Below are 19,487 nucleotides of genomic sequence, written 5' to 3' on the forward strand. Positions count from 1 at the left end.
GTTTTGTTGACTTAACATCTTTCAAACTTTCTTTTTACATGATTCCAACTTTTTTTTCGAAATGAACGACAAGCTCAGGGGATGAAACGAGGATCAACATTGGGGTCTCCGCAATCCATATCGTGGGAAAGTATCTTCACATTACACTTCACAAACGACCAAGGATATAAATGCTACTTTTCGACTTCACCTCAACTTTCGTGTATACATCTGGACCTTGCAATAGTAGCGGAAAACAATGACGAATCGAATTGGTGATCACCTCAACGAGTTCAGCAAGAATGGCGAATCATCTCGGTCCCAAGGAGTATATCTGCCAACGAATCCTGCGATACCGAGACAATGTTTGAATACCGATTCAGCCGTTTCTCAATGGCATACTACGCCTGGATATCAAGCTTTCTGGGGATGGATCAAAAGGCGATGTGAACGTATAAGAGGTAAAGATATCTTACGAGGGGAATATCAAGGCAGTTCGGAGGTTAGCTTCAATGCCCTCATTTATGGAAAGAATCATAGCTAATTACCTGTAAACATAGGGTATTAACATATTGCTCAAAATGTTGGATAGCATGATGAGTTGGGTACGAGAGGTACCGATACAACCTCAAAGTAATCAACGATTTGGTTATTTGGCTTTTCGGACTTATATAAAGCTTGTAGAGGAGGTAAGCTTTTGATATCCAAAGTATTGAAGAGGTATAAGAGCTAATTGTGGTGTTTCCGCTTAGCGTCTACCTAATCTCTTCACCTCGTCGACTATACCGGATCATCTACTCGATCAACTTTTACCCCTTTTCCTCAACTCGTATGCCTTCGGTCACCCAGTTAGAATTGATTATGGTACAGGACACGAATTAGCTTTCATCCTGGGATTATGGGTATGCGTGGTCTCAGGTTGGATCGGTGGTGAAGGACCGAAAGAGGTGGAGGAAGATGAATTGATCTTAAGGGTGTTTACCAAGTGAGCCGAATCGCCGCATATGCCAAGATAGGGCAACATCTGGCTAATATTCATACGTTCTGTAACGAAGATATCTTGATTTGACAACCCTGCTACAAAAGACATATAGGTTGGAACCAGCAGGCTCTCATGGTGTATGGGGTTTGGACGATTATTGCTTTTTGCCGTGAGCCGATTGATTGGCGTACAAAGCTGAACTATCGACGAGGGCTAACGATTGTGTTTCATGGCAGGTATCTTTTCGGCTCAGCTCAGCTGTTAGGCGAGTTGTTTTCGGCCTCAATTTGCAAGTAATCACTAACGCCATCTCTATAGATGGGCAATTATCTCCGCCTCAGACATTAGCTCTTGCCTCATCATATAAGTCTAGAGCCATTGATCCGAGCTCAAGCTCAGCCCCTCCGGATGATATTAAAGATCTATATACACTATCGTTATATCATCTTGCGTTATTCAAGACTGGAGCAGCTTTTTCAGAACATTCTCCAATGTTACATTCCCTATCTCAAATGCCTAATTGGGTAAAAATCCATTCTGGTTTGCGTAAAATGTTTACAGGAGAAGTAACAGGTAAACGCGTTGTAGTGCAAGGATTACATCTTGGGGGATGGTTGTGGGGTGAAGATCTACCAGAAGCGGGGCGATTGGAAGGGACGAATAACGGTAGTATCCCATTCACGAGCGTAGGAGAAGGGACAAAAGCTCCTTGGGCTAGGTGAGAGGTCATGGACAATGTTCTATGCATCTCTGGGGCATTGCTGAAGCATGAGCAGTGTGTTTTGTGTTCTTATCCTGATGTGCAGTCTTGAAAAGACCCTCGAAACATGATCAAATCGGGATCCAACCGGCCTAGCGCCAAGTTATACTCAGTCGCTCTGGTTGCACGCTTGTCAATATAACATGTCATTTATATACATAAGAGGCTTGCTTTCATGTCTGCGTAATGATACGGGGAATTCATGTTTTGACGATGCTCCGGACATCCAGGATGATTCTCTTTGTAGTTTTGGTCAACAAATGTTAATGCGATTTTTGATAAACAAATTTCCCTAAAATAATCATTTTCACGCGTTGACTTCATCCCGAGATAAATAACTCACATTTCAATTCATTCAATTTCATCTCATATTTTGGTATTCTCTCTCAACCAACCATATAGTCATTATAATACATGATCCTCATCCGTATATAGCCAAACCATCTACGCCTGGGTATTGTGCCTTGTTACAAGTATATCCTACAATCCACTAACTCACCATTTTCCAACTCAATGAATTAAATAATGCAAGATGCCTTCTTCGAAATCATCAAAATCATCGATAGATCACAGAGATGTGTATTATAGATTAGGTAAATCAGCAGGATATAGAGCTAGATCAGCATACAAACTTATACATTTAGATGAAGAATTTGATTTATTTTCAGGCGTTGAAACCGCCGTTGATCTTTGTGCAGCTCCTGGAAGTTGGAGTCAAGTTTTAAGTCAACGATTGAAACCATCGATTAGTGAAAATGGGCGAAAGATAGTTTCAATAGATTTACAACCTATGGTATATTTTCCTACCCAAATGTCAAATAGATGTGATGGACAAGCTAACATATGATTAATATATTGTTAGGCACGTTTACCGAATATTACTATTTTACAAACTGATATCACACTTCCTTCCACTATACCTCTTGTGCTTGATGCTTTGGGAGGCAGAAAAGCTGATTTGGTGGTATGTGATGGTGCTCCTGATGGTGATTTCACAGATCAACCCGATTCAAATCGCTCCTGAAGTAGGCTAATATGGTATATTTGTAGTCACCGGCGTACACGATCTAGACGCATATTTACATTCTCAATTGTTGCTTGCTGTAAGTTCTTGAGCGCGTTGTGAGTTGGGATCACAACTTATATAACCACAATCCTAGGCAATAACTTTATCACTCACACTACTTGCTCCACATTCAACACTGATATTCAAGATCTTTCTGTCACCGCTTGATCCTCATGCCGCTCTATTAGCATCCCAATTGAGGTGCTTCTTTCTAGGTCCTAAGCAAGATGAAGGCGATTACGAAGAGTTTGATGAGGCTGAAGAAGCAAGTTTATATGCAGAAAAGGAAGAAGGTCCGGACAGAATGGATGCTACCGGACCAAACGTTGGAAAAGACGGATACGATCTTCGTGGTAGAAGGGGAGGGGTGTGGGTGAGGAAGCCTAGAAGTAGTCGGAAAGGCAGTGGAGGTGAGCTTCTGTCCAGCGCATAAGATACGGGCAATATTGGTGGATGTGGGCTCATACTAATGAGTCGTTTGTCTTTAGAGGCATTCATCATTTGTCGGAATTTCAGTCCAATTCGGGTTCCATTACCCCAAACCTTTTCCTCATCAGCCTTAGCGGAACTTCGCCAGCAAACCAGCGGTACTTTGACTCTCGATTCCCTGGCTTCATTGGGCAATGATGAGGAACAAGGGTCAGCGGAATGGGAAATGATCAAGGCTTATGTGGGAGGAGGGGATCTAAAGTATGTATGCGTCAACTAGGCAAATTTATATGCAATTTGACTGAAGAAACCCCATGACAACATCTATAGTCCTATAGGTGTACTTCCTACACCCGCTAAGCCGCTCATAACGACGGCACCACCAATAACCTTTCAACGGCCCCCCTCCTCACCTTCCAACAAACATGAGCAGCTATCGACTTCTCCCAAAGCATTATTCGCCCATCCCACACCTTTAGAAGGCCCTTCAGAATATTTCACGCCTAAAACTTCTCCTGGCTCACCCTCTCCTGCTCGCCGAACAGTCGAACCTCCTATACTTTTATCTCCAGAGAGATTTCGGTTGGACTCGGGGCGACTAGCTGGTCCTGCAGCTCGAGCAGCCGCTCTGGCGTATGGGTCAAATGACTCGGGAGAAACAAGCTCGAGACAATCCTCACTTGACTCAATTACCCCAAATCCTTCACCCATACATCTGAGTGATCCGTCAAGACCGTGGGCATCAAGTTCACACGATCCCACATCAACAAGTTATGCAGGTTCATCGAAACTAAGCGTCCCGGGCCCCATACCATCTTATCGAGATAGATCAAGCTCTAACGCAAGCGTGCTATCTAATTTCTCGGCTAAAGAGGACTATCTAGCGGCCACCACCCCCTTAGTATCACCTTCTCTGAGTTCAAGCTCGAAGACTGATTTATTCTTCGCTTCGTCCCTGAAAGACTCTTTGCCTATCCCGCCTAGAGCCTTGCCAAATGCGGCGAAATTGGGTAGAGGTTTGCCCAGTGGAATAAGCAAAAACGAAGACAGGTCCACGAGTATGCCTACTAATCGACCATCAGCCCACGATAGAATGAAAGATAGTCAAAACGATCGAACCTCGATCTGGGCGGAAAGCTCATCATCAGCTTCGGCTAGTAATTCAGCAATCGATTCGATTGATTTGACTTCACCTTTTCCTTCAAACCAAGGATACTCTGATTTCGGCTTGCCAATACAAAGCGGTGATCTGTCCAGAAAGTTGGGATTTGAAGAGATAACGAGTACATCCAGATTAAGATCGTTGTCAAATCCTACGGCCACTAAATCTATACCTATTTCCCCAAGCACAAATTACTCTCCAGCGACGTCGAGATTTATGAAAGGCCATACCAGTACCTTGGATGAACCTCTTGCTACATTACCTACTTTACCTGATATTAAAGATTATACGACTCCGACGAAGGGTCAAAAAAGACCGATATTAGCAGGACATGGTAGAAGGGAATCGCAGACTTTGGAAAGGGAACATAGTCAAGCTAAAGAAGGTATAGAGATCGAGATTGGACAAATCATTCGGCCAGAGGGTGATGAGCAAAAAACAAAGACATCTTGGAAGTTAGAGAGAAAATTGGGTGAAGGAGCCTTTTCGGCAGTCTGGTCTGCGTCACCTTTAGATTTGGGTACGGAATCGCTTGGCTATATACGTCCTGGTCTTGTCGTGGGAAGTGGTGGCAAAGTTGCAGCTTTGAAATTAATGGATCGACAGCTCTCCCTTCAAGATTCACGTACAAGAATATCTTTTTTAAGAGAAGTTGAAGTTTTGAGGCATATCTCACATCCGTCAATCGTATCTTACTTGGACAGTTTTACTACTCCGACTCATCATGTACTGGTACTTGAACAACTTGAAGGTGGAGAGCTTTTTGATTTGATGTCGGATGAAGAGAACAGAAAGAGAATGATGTTACCTTCTCCTCCTACTGAAGGTCAATGGGACGAAACAGGAGAAGGGTTTGTTAGGAGAATATTTAGTGAATTGACTAGAGCTGTTGGTTGGTTACATGAAGTAGGAGTTGTGCATCGAGATATAAAATTAGAGAGTAAGTAGGGATTCCCCATACGAGACTAACTGATTGAATCTAACATCTTACGGGTGGTTTTCTCTTTAGATATACTTTTCACTATAAACCCATTCAAATTACCTCCAACATCAACTAATTCAATTCCTTTAAATTTGTTACCTTGTTCAAATAATCAACCTTTAATTAAATTAACAGATTTTGGTTTATCAAGATTTATTTCAATTAATTCACCTTTATTACAAACAAGATGTGGATCTGAATCTTTTGCTGCACCTGAAATAATTATGGGTAAACCATATGATGGTAGAGAAACTGATAGTTGGGCAATGGGAATTGTTTTATATGGTTTAATTTTTGGTGAATTACCTTTTGATAGAGAATCAAATGATTTTAATCAAAATGATAATAATAATAATAATCAAAATCAAAATCAAAATCAAAATGAAATTGGATATAAATTACAATTAAATCAAAAATTAAAAGGTAGAAAAAGAATGTTAAAAATTGCAAAATGTGAATATGAATTTCCTTTAGAAATAAATTTAAATTTAAAAAAATCTGAACAAGTAAAAAAATTAATTAAAAATTTAATTGTACGTGATTCTAAAAAAAGATTAAAAATAAATCAAATTTGGGATCAAGAATGGATGAAATTTAATTTACCAGGTAGTATTTTACGTCCAGATATTATTGATAATAAATCAAATTTAAATGATAATAATAATAATAATAATAATAATAATAATAAAAAAATTGAAATTGAAAATGAAAATAATTCTTCTTCAAAATTTATAACAAGACGTAAAGTATTAGATGGTTTTTTAGTTGAAGAAAATGATATTGAAGAAGTTGCAAGAGCTGAACATTAATTTGGTATAATTAAAATTTATAATATATATTTGTATTTTTGTATTTTTTGTATCTTTTCAATTTTTTTTGGATCAGATTTATAATTTGTATTTCATTATGCATATTTCATGAATAATATAAAAACGATTGATGATTCGCGTTTATGATCCTCGGGTTAGATATACATATTCAACTTATATTTCTAATTTTACACTATAGATATGAATTTAATCATAATGTAAACATATAATTAACGATATTATGGTAGATATATACAAAGAGCTAAAAGATTTTTATCGGAGATGCAAAGAATTGTTTTGTACAGAAAAAAAAATGAATGAAAAGAGATGGTGTATCAAAGATATACCCCTAGATTAGACAATTTACAAGTTTTACAAAAAAGGAATAAAGAATGAATGATTGAAAAAAAAAGATGGAATTTGACATGTTTTCCCTTTCGTATCGAATTCGTTATATCATATTTCCACGATATCCTTACCAAGATATAGCGCCGTTATAAAATCTACTTTCCTCACTTCCATACATGAGACCTTCCGAAGAAAAAGAATTCCATTGATTTATTCCATTTAAATCTCCCAAATCACCTTCTGGGTTGATATCTGACAATTGTCCATTGAGCACTCCGGCTGCATCAGATGTAATTTCGTTCATTTTATCGAGCGATTGGCTTGTGCTTTGCTTAGTAGTCGTGTCATTTGGGATGATAGGTACGGAAGTCGAAGCAACAGTTTTGATTGATTCAGGAGAATTATCACTTTCAGGAGTTTCTTTCGAAAGTGATAAGATCGAATTGGATCTATACAATTCGGGTGTTGGAAATTCTTCAGCGAGTTGTGTTACATCTAAATATTGTTCGAATATATCATCAGTACCACTGGTTTTGGTTGAGTTGTCATTGATCATGTTATTCCCATTCGAAGATGTATTAGTTGATATACCTATTGTACCTCTCAAATTAGGTTGAGCTTGATCTTGACCTGAATTCGCATCGACTTGACTAGCTCTGAAAGCTTCATATGCTTGACTGAATATTTGCCAAGTATCCAGGGATAATCCACTTAACAGATCCTGTTCGTTGGTTTGACTTTGTACTGAAAGTTGGCTATTATACGGTAATATACCAGCCGCGAGAGAAAGATTGTGTTGATTATCGAAAAAATTCTTGTTCTGATCTAATTCGACCTGCCCGACTAACTCATTAGGCGAAAGATCTATACCCAAAGCATTGATATTTCCTGGCAAGTTCAGATTGTTGCCACTTAATTGACCAAGAGGTATCTTCGATTTCAACATTGACTCCTTTACTTCTGCCATCAGCTGTCTGGGTGTTTTACCGCCAGTGGCATTCTGCAAGGCAGTCGCGGCTGTAGATGTAACAGTGGACGACTGTCTCTTCCTCTTGCCCCCGCTCTGAGAAATATTTGGTCTTTTGGCCGACCCAGGTGACTCAGTTGGGGTTTTCGCTTCTGGCGTTTGTACCGTACCCGATCCGGAAGGTGTAGCAGGTGATCCCTTCGAACCCTTCGAGCGCTTTGCAGGAGGCGGCTTCAGATCTTCGACACGCAAAGACTTGTGACGAGCTGCGATGGCTTCTGCCAAATTGGCAGGAGAATTGGCTTGTTGAGCCAACGCCGATGGTTGATTTCCCGATCCTGTCAATGGCGCTTGTGGTGGGGCCTGAGAGGTAAATACAGACCCGGATCCACCCAAAGATATTTTAGCACTATTGAGAGCAGATGCTATGGTGCGTAACAATGCTTGGCCACCCGGCTTGTCCAACATGGCTCGATACATGGATTGTGCTCTTGCCATCAATTGAGCAAGACCAATTTTTATCCGGTGAAGATCCGAGACATTCAAGATGAACCGATCGGATTCCGCTGCTGAGTTGGCATACAGAGCAGAGGTGTACTGGAAATTCATTATAATAGCGATCAGTTTCCACCGTAGTTCCACTTGACTTTGAATACTCACCATCGAAACGATTTGGGGTCCGGCTGACATCTCAGGCGCGCCCATCTCCTGCATCATCATTAGGAACATTGGAACCCTATTTTCAGCCTCCTTGATGATTGGCATCAGCGAAGCGAGTTCAGTCCGATAAGCCTCCTTATCGACCGAGGGTATGGAGGGGTTTCTGTCAAGCTTCGCTCGGACTTGGGCTTCTTGAGACTTGATAAACTCGTAGATTTTGAGGGGATTCCCTTTGATTCCATTGACGGAGCCTTGTTGCTGTTGTTGATCCTCCGTCGAAGATGGTAAGGCAAAAGCCTGAGCTTGCGTTGGCGCTTGCGCTTGAGGTTGAGACTGAGATTGCTTGGATTGCACCTGTTGAGGCTGATTTTGTGGGGTTTGTTGGGATTGCTGTGGAGTATGTTGTCCAGTGACTTGTTGAGCCAATCCTTCCAGTGTACCAGTGCCTGGTCCAGCTGCTGATGAGCCAGCATTTTTGGCAGCCTCTAAGAATCTTCTTTGCTGTTCGCTAAGTTGAGGGACCTGACTCTGACTCTGACTCTGAGATTGTGTCAATTGACTTTGCTGCAGAGAAGGACTAGGATTGACAACCTGTGGCTGCTGCTGTTGCTGCTGCTGCGTTTGCTGTTGTTGCTGCTGGCCGACGTTTTGTCTCCTTTGCTGTATCCTGGCCATAAATAGGTTTTCAAGGGGTTGCAGCATCTGAGCGTAACAGCTTCTAATTTGGTTCGCTACACTAGGGCTAGAAGATGGAGGCTGACCTGGTTGACCTGGTTCAGAGGCAAAACCGAGCTGACCAGCAACGAATGTCCATCTGGGATTGTCAATCTACAGAGACAAATGCATATCAGCTTACCAATCAATAGCTACGAGACGCGGATATCTCACCTTAGCACTACCATTATTCTTTAGTACAATCTGGAATAGCTTGTATAGGTTGACCTGTTTACCCTCGACGACAGGATTTTGAACGTTCTGAGTTGAATGTATCTGTCTAAGACTGTGCCAGAAGCTTTCTTCGGGAAGATTCAACGACTCTAAACCCATGGTCGGTGGTTGCGGAGCTGAAGGCTGATTCTGCTGATTCTGTTGAAGTTGCGAGCCTTGCTGAGCTTGTGATTGCTGTTGTTGTTGCAACTGCTGCTGTTGAGCCCATTGCTGTTGTTGTTGCTGATTAGAAGGTGCGAACTGCTGCTGCTGTTGTTGAGGCGCGATATTCTGTTGAACGGGAGTAGAGAATTGCTGAGGCAGATTCATCTGATTCATTGTAGGCGTGATTAGCTCAATAGGGTTATTTTGGCTTCCCTGTTGATTAGGTTGACCTTGGTATGAACGTTGTCTTGCATGCTGTGGTTGTTGGATTTGTTGCTGCTGTGGTTGCGGAGGCTGAGCTTGTTGTGATTGGGCCGCTTGTGCTTGCGCTTGATTGTGACCCGACAGCAGACGAGTGATATTGCTTTGAGCGATTGTCAACAACATTGGCGCCTCCATACTCATCAACGCTTGTACGGGGTTCGGCACATTCATGCTACCAAATCTCAATAGCTGGTCAGCTGCAAATTTTATCAAGTTCGTATTTAGTAGGATCACTTACAAGGCAGCAGCCACATTGATAGCATCCTGAGGAATGATGATGTTCCTCTTTTTTACCTCGGCGATGAGCAACAGCAAGTGAAATTTACTCATCTGCTCATTCACAGTGGTGCTCGACCCATTTTGCATACCGTCGATCAGTCGTTTAGCGATCGTTGTAGTAGCACTAATGAGTTTCTCGTTATTCCAAGTGGGAATCTGATCGAAGTATTGAAATTTCGATGATCCGCCGGTGTTCGTGGTAGACGGGGGAGCCATTGAGCCCGATGCCATATTAGGCGTCTGATTTTGTAATTGAGGAGTCTGATTGGTGTTGGATACGGCCTGCGATTGAGTCTGAGGTCTCGGTTGTGTTGGAGCGAGTTGAGGTTGGTTCATCTGCGGTGTGACCCTTTGTTGTTGACTTTGTTGAGGGACATTTTGCTGCATCATTTGGAAATTCGGGTTCATATTGACGCCCAGCGCATTCTGACCAACATTCACATTTGGTGTGGGTTGTTGAGGTGAAGAGATTGGTAAATTAGGTTGTGGCATTTGAGGTGTCTTCAATCCGCTTCGCTGCTGTCGCTCCTTCATTTGTTGAAGCTACCGTATATGTCAAACTCAGATCATGCGTTACCTACCCAAGGCAGACATGGAGTTACTCACAGCTTCCAATTGTGAAAGAGTATTAGCATACTGATTGCCTTGCTGCCCTTGCGGCAGGTTGTACTGACTGCCATCAGACACTATCCTCTGTTGCTGCTGCTGCTGCTGCTGCTGCTGTGGTTGCGGAATTTGTGGTTGCTGCTGTGGCTGTTGTCTTTGCTGCTGCTGCTGTGGTTGATTGGGCAATTGACTAGGAAATCCCATACCCACACCCAATTGACCGTTAAGTCCAACCCCTATAGGCTGATTCGGTATTTGTTGCTGTGAAGGAGGGATCTGTTGATTTTGCGCTTGGCCTTGCATTTGTGCTTGTGCTTGATTCACACGTTGTTGAGGGTTAGCCTGCATCTGAGCCCAACTGCGCTGCATATCAGTCATAGCGGCTTGATAATCTCCATTATGTTTGCTCAACAATAATTGCAATATTTCCGGTCTTTGTTTCAGTAATTCAGATATTGACTGAGGTGGGGGTCCCAACTTTGCTATCTGCTGAGGTTGCATAGCTTGTTGAGACTGAGCTGGCTGTTGTTGAGGCTGCGGCTGTTGTTGTTGTTGTTGTTGTTGTTGTGCCATTGGCACTTGTTGTTGCTGTTGAATAGGTTGAGTAGCACTTGTGGCTTGTGACAACATGCTATTTCATTACGATTAATCAGCATGTAATGTAACAAGAACCTTGTGTGACCGAAAACCCGATCTAGATGAAGGGGACATTGTAATCCTTGGAAACTGATGACGAAGTGATATGACGGGCGAGATGACGACGCGACCAAGGTCAATTCGCAACACGAAACTCACTTTTGTAACATTAATCTTCTACCTTGTTCAGAATCACCAACTAAACCAACATTCACACCTTGCATATTTTGCATTTGTTGCTGCTGCTGCTGCTGCTGTTGTTGTTGTTGTTGAGGAGCTTGATTTTGATTTTGTTGCTGCTGGCCAAGTTGTTGCATAGTCAAACCTTGTTGTTGAGAGTGCAAACTACCATAACCCGGTTGACCGGGTTGCGGTTGCAATTGTTGCTGTTGTGGTTGTTGCTGAGTAGGTGGTTGTTGTTGTTGTTGCTGTTGTATACTCTGTTGAGAGTAAGTTTGTTGTTGTTGAGGAGGTTGAGATTGAGATTGTTGAGAATTAGGATTCATCATATTCATACCAGGTAATCCAGCCATATTCATTTGTTGTGCTAAACCTTGAAATTGTTGATTTTGCTGTTGTTGAACTTGTTGAATTTGTTGTTGTTGTTGCTGTTGAGGATTTAATCCTAATCTTTGTTGTTCTATTCTAGCTACATTTTGACCTTGTAATCTATTAAACATTGGTAACATAATATTTTGTAATGCACCATCTAAAGTATTTGTATTAGGATTCTTTTGTAATTGAGCAGCGTTCATAGTCATATTTCCTTGTTGAGGTTGTTGAATTTGAATAGAATTAGGATTAGACATTTGCTGTTGCTGTTGTTGCTGTTGTTGTTGCTGTTGATGTTGCAATTGTTGTTGATTTGTGAGAGATGCGAATAAGGCTGGATTTAGTTGAGCGGGATTATACCCATTTTGTTGATATGGATTGGACATCTTGCTGTAATCTGCTGAAATTAAATTAGCATTTACTAGGAACAGGAAAGCGAGTAGAGCGAAGCTTCAAAGGTTGGATACCAGAACTAACTCTAACGTACAACGTACGCGAAAATTGACTTTCCAAAGACAAGACACTACACTCCCTTTCGAGATCTCACCGATTTTTAAATCTGGGTTACACCCAAAGTCGTGTCGTCCTTTTACCAAAAAATCAATCCACCTCCTTCGCGTCGTCCAAACCCAAAAATAAAATACCTAGTCAGTTTAAGATGATGTCAGCGATTAAATATCAAAATTAACAAAAAGTAAGAGATATTGTGGGATTGGCCACAATTTATGGACTCACTGATTATGTTGATGTCACCTATCTGAGTGAACTTCTTTATTTCAACTTTGACTAATTCAATCAAAATATCAAATGTATCCCTCAAATTCCCCTCCTCCTATGAACTAAATCTTCAAAGACACAACTACGATACTAAGAAAATATGATTTCCCAAATCATGAATTAATTGATAAGTTTGAAGTGAATTATCTAATTTTATTTGATGAATAAGAAAAAAAAGGGATTAATTGATTGATTTATTGTTCGTGCGTTTATTTCGTCATGTATATTATATATTATGTGGTAATTTAAAGGTGTCGTTCATAAATCATGTAAAATGAATAATCCTAAATAATCAAAAGTAATTATATTATCTTTGATTGTATTTTCTAAACTTTCAATAGATCTTAAAATCGATCTTAAGTTTTAAAATAGTAATAGATAGATGAACGTTTTCTTTCATTTATTCGTATAAGAAAGTAATTTGTTTTTTTCAATTTATTCTTTCTTAAATTTCTTTGATAATACAAAGTTACTTGAAAAGTAATGTTAATACAATTTGAGTGAATTCCAGATAAAGATGATTGGAACTATCAAAAACCAAATGATTTATAGATCAAATATAAAGAAAATAATAGGTCAAATACTACAACTCTCTCTCTCTTGTTCATCGTTCATCATTTTACTCGTAAATACTAAACTAGACACTACTCCTTCTTTCACCCCTGGTTCCTTGATCATTTTCACCTTTATTATATTCGCCACAATCATAAATTATTACCTAATCAAGTAAATTATTTGATTATTCCCCATAAATTCCCCCACAATAACATTAAATTATATTTATTAATCATTAACCGGTTTCATATTTACCCGTAAATAGTCTCATTCATAATCCAATCACTTCTGGCATTCATGTATTTGTACCATCGATCAACGTAACAAGCTCAAACATAGCAAAAGGAATAAAGAATGCATCTATGAGGTTTATTTGATAAGGACTAATTAATCTACAGAAATGTCCGCCTATATACTACATCTCCATTCAAGTGGATCAACCACACTCTCCTGTATCTTTTATTTGGTGTTGGTGACTAACATAGTACCAAATACGTAATCCCACATTTTGGAAGTAACACCGAAACCAAGCTCAAAATCTGCAAGAACGATATGGTCAGCGAATATATTCGTGCATCTGAGGGAGCGCCAACTCACTCTTATAATGATGAGCAAGATGATATCTCTTCATTTCAGCAAGGTAAGCAGGAAGTTTAGTATGATGAAGAGCATAATGTCCTGTAAACATCATTTGATCAGCTACTTTGTACAAATGTGATGACAAGGATATCATTCGGGAAATTTGGAACTCACCCAAATCATACATCACATACATTGCGAAACTTCCACTGATAATTCCATTGGCAATGGCTTTAGGGAATAACAAGTGTGCGAGTTTGGTGAATGGTGTTTGAAGTACAAAGAACAATAAAGGAGGCATGACAAGACGAAGTCTATCCATTGGGAGATAATGATGAACTCCATGTAATAAGAAATGTAAGGTAATTGCCCATTGTGCGTCCGGTAGATAGTAATCCAAATGGAATAAGAATCGATGTAACACGTATTCTAGGATTGTCCAAACCAATACACCGACTGCGAAGCATGAGAACCAAGATGAGAGGGAGAAGAGTGATGTGGAAGGTAATGCTGAAAAGTTGGGCGGGAAGGTGAGAAGGTCTTTGGCGGAGAGTGAACTGTCAAAAAAAGACGTCAGCTGAATCTCCTATTTACGCAATTGAGATTATGAAAACGCCTGATTTATTGATCAGATCTCATTGGGAGGAAATTTGTACTCACGGATTATTGAATTGAGCAATACTCAAAGTTCCTAAAAAGGCGGCAATAGGCCACCAAATAAGAGGAACAACATACCATTGAGTCCTAGTAAAAGGCTCAAGTAAATCACTTCCAAACATCCTAGCACTTTCTTTTAAATGTCTAGGTTCATGAACTTGTGAAAGATAATATTCTTTTGTCCAAGGTGCATTCCAAACTTGAATTAAAAGTGGTTTTGATAAATCAATGAATTTATTCATATTATAATCGGATAATAAATCAGTTTCATCTGGATGAAAATTTTCATCTGCTACCCAGTCTTTATTTCCAAAAAATTATAAAAAAAAGAAATTAATTATTAATCGATTTAAATTTTTAAGCGAAATGAACTTAAAAAAACTCACCTTCACTAACTATTTTTTCTCCACCACCTAATTCACCAATTCTAAATTCTTCCATCATTTCATAAGCAGCTCTAGAATGTACATGTTGAGTTTCATCACCCATAACTTGTCCAATATCTTTTCCTGCATATTCAAGTACGATATCATCACCTCCTGGATGATCTGGTAAAAATTCGGTTAAATCATATACTCTTCCAGAATAAGTAACATAAGTTGATGTTCGAGTATTATCTAAATTGAGAATTTAGTTAACATTGATATATATATATGATCAAATATTGCTTGGCAAGTAAAATAATTTCACTCACGTCTTTCTACTTCTGCAAGTGAATATACTTTTCCCCTATTACTTATACTATTCTTTGACATTTTAATTAAAGTTGAAGAGTGGCGAGAAGATTGAGGGTTTGATTTCCAAAAGAATGTTTGATTCTTGATTTGATTATTTTTTATTATAAATATACTATGAGGTAGGAAAGAAGAGTGAGGTGTATGTAATCAATTATGAAAAAGATGATGAAAGAGAGAAAAGATGATGAATGATATTAAACGATGATAAATATAAGTTCGAGAATGTTTAAATCGGATCGGATCGTAACGCATAAGGTGAATTTATCGAAAAGAGATAACACAAACAACTACGAGTGTCTTATTCTTATTAAAATCAATAAAGTGGACATCTCCGCCATATCGTTCCACTTTCAATCCACGCGTCATTAACTTAACTTAGTCAAGAGTGGCACAAGTTTGTAATGGTGCATGCCTTTGGTGCAGTTTCATCTTCCTCTTCGAATTTAATTACGATTACAATATACCAGCCATATTAATATTGTATCCAATTCTCCCTCGCCCTCAATGTAATTCAATGATAAAGAAGAAGAAAATCAGGATTAAAAAAAGATTCATCGTGAGAATCAAATGAAAGAATAAGGTCTATATAGTGCAAGGGTATAAATTTGAATTGATCACGATCCCAATATATATCAAAATCATGTTTTCGATCGTTTCGATTGTCTTTTCTTTTTGTAAAGTGAGATAAATGCCTTTTATGAATGTATAACCTATAAGGGTATATTAATGATTTGGTATAATTGTTAATTACTGTTTCAAAATCCCCTTCATCCCTATGATTTATCAAGGCCATATTATTTGGGAATGTAGCTCCAAGTCAGATTATTGGTTCTTCTTTTTCAAACCAAAACGTATTACCTAATTCGCTGATAGAATAACAAATAAGCTGTTTTTTCCCTACCACCAATCAAACCAATCTTTCCATTTTCAGCTTCTTCTTTAGAAACGATGACGTCTTCTTTTGGTATATTTGTAACATTTTCGTCGTCAAAGTGAATCCATCCTCCTCCATCTTGTCGAGAAACAGCTACTGTGTAATGACCTCCTGAAGCTGAGACACCATGATGGTATACGACTATCATGTATGGACAATTGACATCAATAAAACGCCTATAAAACCCGGTATATCTGTACTCACCTCCGAACAATCTATACTTTATAGATCCGGCACTTCTTCTCCCTGGCGACACGATTTCTAGAGGAAAACAAGTATAAGTGATGTGTCAACTTGGTTTAATGTATCGAGTGAGCTTTACTTACCAGGAGGAACAACCAATTCTTGCCCATAAGCTACCGCCTTATTCTTTTTGACTACATTATACTCTTTTGGATCATACACGAATCGCTTCAAATGTAAAATCCAAACTTGAGGGAAAGTCTCGATGAAAATCTGTTTCGTGGCTTCCACTTCGGCCTTGCGTTGTGCAGACCAGACTCCATGTACAACTTCAGGTTCTGTAAGATGTTTCAGGGCATCTTCTAAAGATTTTACTGCAGGTGATTGGATATCAAGTTGAAGTGGTTGATACGGTTCGATCGTCACAGAATCTTTGTTTCCTGGAGTTTTTAGTAAACTTCGAATTGTTCCTCCAAACAGTCTAGTGATAGCTGATTCTTTCGATTCGGTTGCTCTCAGCACATGAGTTTTCTGTTTCTTTCCTACCTCAAGCCAGCCCGAATCATCGCCCGCTCCCGGCGAGACTGGTCTTTCGATCCTGTTTTCGGTGTCGCCATTAGGTGTAGATCCTGATCGTGAAACGTTTCTTGGGTTACTCTGAGTACGGGATAAAACGTATAGCAATTCTTCGTGTAAAGTGTTTAAGAAGAATCCAAGATACTCTTCTGCATCTTCCTGGTGTCCCCGCTATACCAGATGGGATCAGCATGAAGTCGCGTCAGCTAAAAGTCAACTCACTCTCATCGAATCGAATCTCTTGTTTTCCTTCATAGCATCGTACACGTTTTCAGGTATGAAAGCCTCCCTTCGTGGATCTTTGCCTTTGCCTTTGGGCGTCGATGAATCACTAGTATTCGATCCGTTAGGAGTTGGTGCAGAAGGTGCTGGGTAAGGGGCATTGAATTCACGCAAAAAGATGATCCTGTTAAATAAGATGAGCTAAAGATTCTGCGGCCTAGTGCATGAGAAGCCAACGTACATTGCTTCTAATAGTGGGGTCTTTCTAGCTAGATCAGCTTTGAGGCGCTGCCCCAGTGCTTCAAATAACTCAGTAAAGGGGGAACAGTAAACCAGTACTTGTAGTATCTGTCGCGATTCAATTAAGTCAGCCTATGTCCCTGTCCTTTCGACTTTGGCTGCGAATGCGAACTCACAGTGTTGGCGAAACACATATTTCCAGTATTTATCAAGCCCCTAGGCAATGTAGCTTGGGTATTCTGCTTTGCCTTGCCCTTAACACCTTCACTGAGTAATTTTGCTAATTCCTCTTGAGGGGTCATACTTGCTCCAGAAGCAGCAGCAGCAGCGTAGTTGAATGGTACTTTTTTGTTTTCAGGTGCTGGAACGGGTTTACTTGCGTGTTCATCAGATTTTACCGCTTCGGAGGAAGGTAAACGAGAAGGTCCAGCTTCGTTTTCTGTGGGCGGGAGAGAAGCCGTTGATCTCGCAGGGGATGGTAGTTTAGAAGAGGAGGAGACAGAAGGCGTTCTGGAAGATCCACCTACTAACGCTGCCCAACTGGCAGGTTTGGCTCTCACCGCTGGGGTGGAAGTATCAGACGATGGTGTGGACGGCTTGATCGTTAGTGATGTATTAGGGGAATGAGTTTGTACCGACGGCGACACTTCTGCTAATTCGGATAGGTCAATCTGGCCGAAAATCAATTTTTTGGCATCTGCGCTTGGCTGAGGCGACGATGTTCTCTTCTTCTCGTCATCGCCGAATGCGTATATGAGTTTCTTCTTAGCTGCTTCTTCGTTACCTTTGCTATGCCTAACTAGTCTTTTTTGATCTGCAGATTGGATCACCTCAATTTGCACTGCGTCGGGAATAATTGTCTTAAGAACAGCGGAGTACGAGTTCAAAGTTTCCAAAGTATGATCAGGTCTGGCGGTCACAAGTCTGAGCGGTCCCACAGAGACGGTTGATACTGATGTTCGCTTTTTACCGTTAGGGCCGAAGCTCGTTGAGACCCCCGAAGGTCCGGAAACTCGCCTTGAGGAAGCGGCGGTATCTGGTGAGGTGAGCCCGGCTAGACTGTTCCCAACAAATGTCCAGTTTGATTGTTCCGAATTGGTTTTCGTAGAAATGGACAATCCCCTATCACCCTCGAGGGGTTTAGGAGTTTGTGCTGAGATGGGTGAAGAAGCGGTGGTAGGAGCAGAGGATTCAGTGGCTGTCGTTGTGGTAGCTGATATGTTGGGTTTCGAGGAAGGCGCAGTAATAGACGAAGGAGTTTCGATTGTTTGAGGTTCTTCAACATCTGGGTGTATTAAAATCAGGTCACTTTGCGCTTCTTCTGCCTGTGGAGTGCCCGAGGTATCTCCTTGCGGTTCGGGTGTATTTTCCTTCACCGCACTGATATGCCCATTTGACTTTGATATATCGAGCTGTGGAGTTTCGCTGGCAAGTTCCGTAGAAGGTGTTCGAGGGTAAGATTGGGATGTAGCAGATGATGATTCGCCATTGAGAATAGGAGTAGAAGATGGTTGGGAGTTTGCTCTAGATCCTGTCCCCGAGGCGGGAGTGAAAGAAAATCCGGCAGCAGCAGGATTTAGGCTTTTTGAGAAATTACGTGTTGCATTACCGTTTTGGGATCCTGATGGAGGTATGTATCCACCTTCTTGATATGCGTTGAGACCACTATAGCTCCCTTGTTGAGGATGCTGATGATATCCCGGATATCCTACCCCAACACCATATGCGTATGGATGATTCGGCGGATACGTCGGATGGAATGATTGATTGTTGGGAAGCCTTTGACCATTCATACCTTGATCGAGCGAGAAGCCCGCTTGTGGAGGTTGTCGTGGTGGGTCAACTTCATCACCATGACCATTCGGCTGAGCAGGATGGGAAAATGGTTGGTATGTTTCTGTTGGCATGGGATAATGATGTTGTTGTGGATAGATTCCGTAAGGGATATGCTGATATGATTCTGGATGATACGCTACCCCACCATATCCGTTCTGCAGTGTCGCCGGACCTGGTCCTCCTCCTCCACCTGTAGGAATGCCTGGATAATTGCCGTATGAGTGCTGCTGAAACATGGGTTGATAATGCGATTGTTGTGGATAATGTTGTTGTTCTGGGTATCGATTACTGTATTGAGCGTTGGATGGATTATAGGAGACATTGGGTTGCAAGTGCCTTGGCGGTTGTTGTGGATAATACCCTAAATGTTGCTGTTGGTACATATACTGGCTATTAGGGATATGTTGGGAGTATGAGGAGGGACCGGACGATGTGTAAGGGGCAGAATTGAGGGAAGCATAAGAGGGTATGGAAGATCCTGGTGGCGGTTGGGGTGGAGGATTATTAGATATCGATGGAGAACTGGATGGATCAGAATGAGGTTGAAATGGAGTTGTTGGTTGCGATGATGAAGGAGGTGGTAATGCCGATTGAGGCGGCATCATTTGAGCTTGCATC

At 40.8% G+C, this 19,487-nt stretch overlaps 5 protein-coding genes across 5 annotated transcripts; 2 read left to right on the forward strand and 3 right to left on the reverse strand.

Moving 5' to 3' along the window:
- Positions 1–238: 238 nt before the first annotated feature.
- I206_100719 (uncharacterized protein) lies at positions 239–1,683 on the forward strand (the record flags this gene model as incomplete). Its single annotated transcript, XM_070202260.1, has 6 exons — positions 239–481; positions 540–668; positions 732–964; positions 1,035–1,130; positions 1,198–1,226; positions 1,280–1,683. 6 exons carry the CDS (start codon positions 239–241, stop codon positions 1,681–1,683), a joined length of 1,134 nt encoding a protein of 377 aa, XP_070058361.1.
- Positions 1,684–2,253: 570 nt separating this feature from the next.
- Positions 2,254–6,169, forward strand: I206_100720 (uncharacterized protein; the record flags this gene model as incomplete). The annotated part of the gene is made up of 7 exons (XM_070202261.1): positions 2,254–2,514; positions 2,584–2,707; positions 2,772–2,824; positions 2,882–3,197; positions 3,276–3,477; positions 3,547–5,318; positions 5,388–6,169. 7 exons carry the CDS (start codon positions 2,254–2,256, stop codon positions 6,167–6,169), a joined length of 3,510 nt encoding a protein of 1,169 aa, XP_070058362.1.
- Positions 6,170–6,644: 475 nt separating this feature from the next.
- Positions 6,645–11,959, reverse strand: I206_100721 (uncharacterized protein; the record flags this gene model as incomplete). The annotated part of the gene is made up of 7 exons (XM_070202262.1): positions 6,645–8,081; positions 8,145–8,414; positions 8,499–8,972; positions 9,033–9,672; positions 9,739–10,322; positions 10,386–11,016; positions 11,181–11,959. 7 exons carry the CDS (start codon positions 11,957–11,959, stop codon positions 6,645–6,647), a joined length of 4,815 nt encoding a protein of 1,604 aa, XP_070058363.1.
- A 1,405-nt stretch (positions 11,960–13,364) lies between these two features.
- I206_100722 (uncharacterized protein) lies at positions 13,365–14,896 on the reverse strand (the record flags this gene model as incomplete). The annotated part of the gene is made up of 6 exons (XM_019152385.1): positions 13,365–13,444; positions 13,503–13,583; positions 13,659–14,041; positions 14,145–14,442; positions 14,528–14,758; positions 14,836–14,896. The coding sequence occupies 6 exons, from the start codon at positions 14,894–14,896 to the stop codon at positions 13,365–13,367; spliced, it is 1,134 nt and encodes a 377-aa protein (XP_019014523.1).
- Positions 14,897–15,732: 836 nt separating this feature from the next.
- On the reverse strand, positions 15,733–19,471 carry I206_100723 (uncharacterized protein; the record flags this gene model as incomplete). Its single annotated transcript, XM_019152384.1, has 6 exons — positions 15,733–15,953; positions 16,017–16,073; positions 16,139–16,742; positions 16,794–16,977; positions 17,035–17,141; positions 17,210–19,471. The coding sequence occupies 6 exons, from the start codon at positions 19,469–19,471 to the stop codon at positions 15,733–15,735; spliced, it is 3,435 nt and encodes a 1,144-aa protein (XP_019014522.1).
- Between the last annotated feature and the right edge of the window lie 16 nt (positions 19,472–19,487).

The sequence above is a fragment of the Kwoniella pini genome, chromosome 1, assembly GCF_000512605.2.
Source record: "Kwoniella pini CBS 10737 chromosome 1, complete sequence".
Classification (NCBI taxonomy): Eukaryota; Fungi; Basidiomycota; class Tremellomycetes; order Tremellales; family Cryptococcaceae; genus Kwoniella; species Kwoniella pini.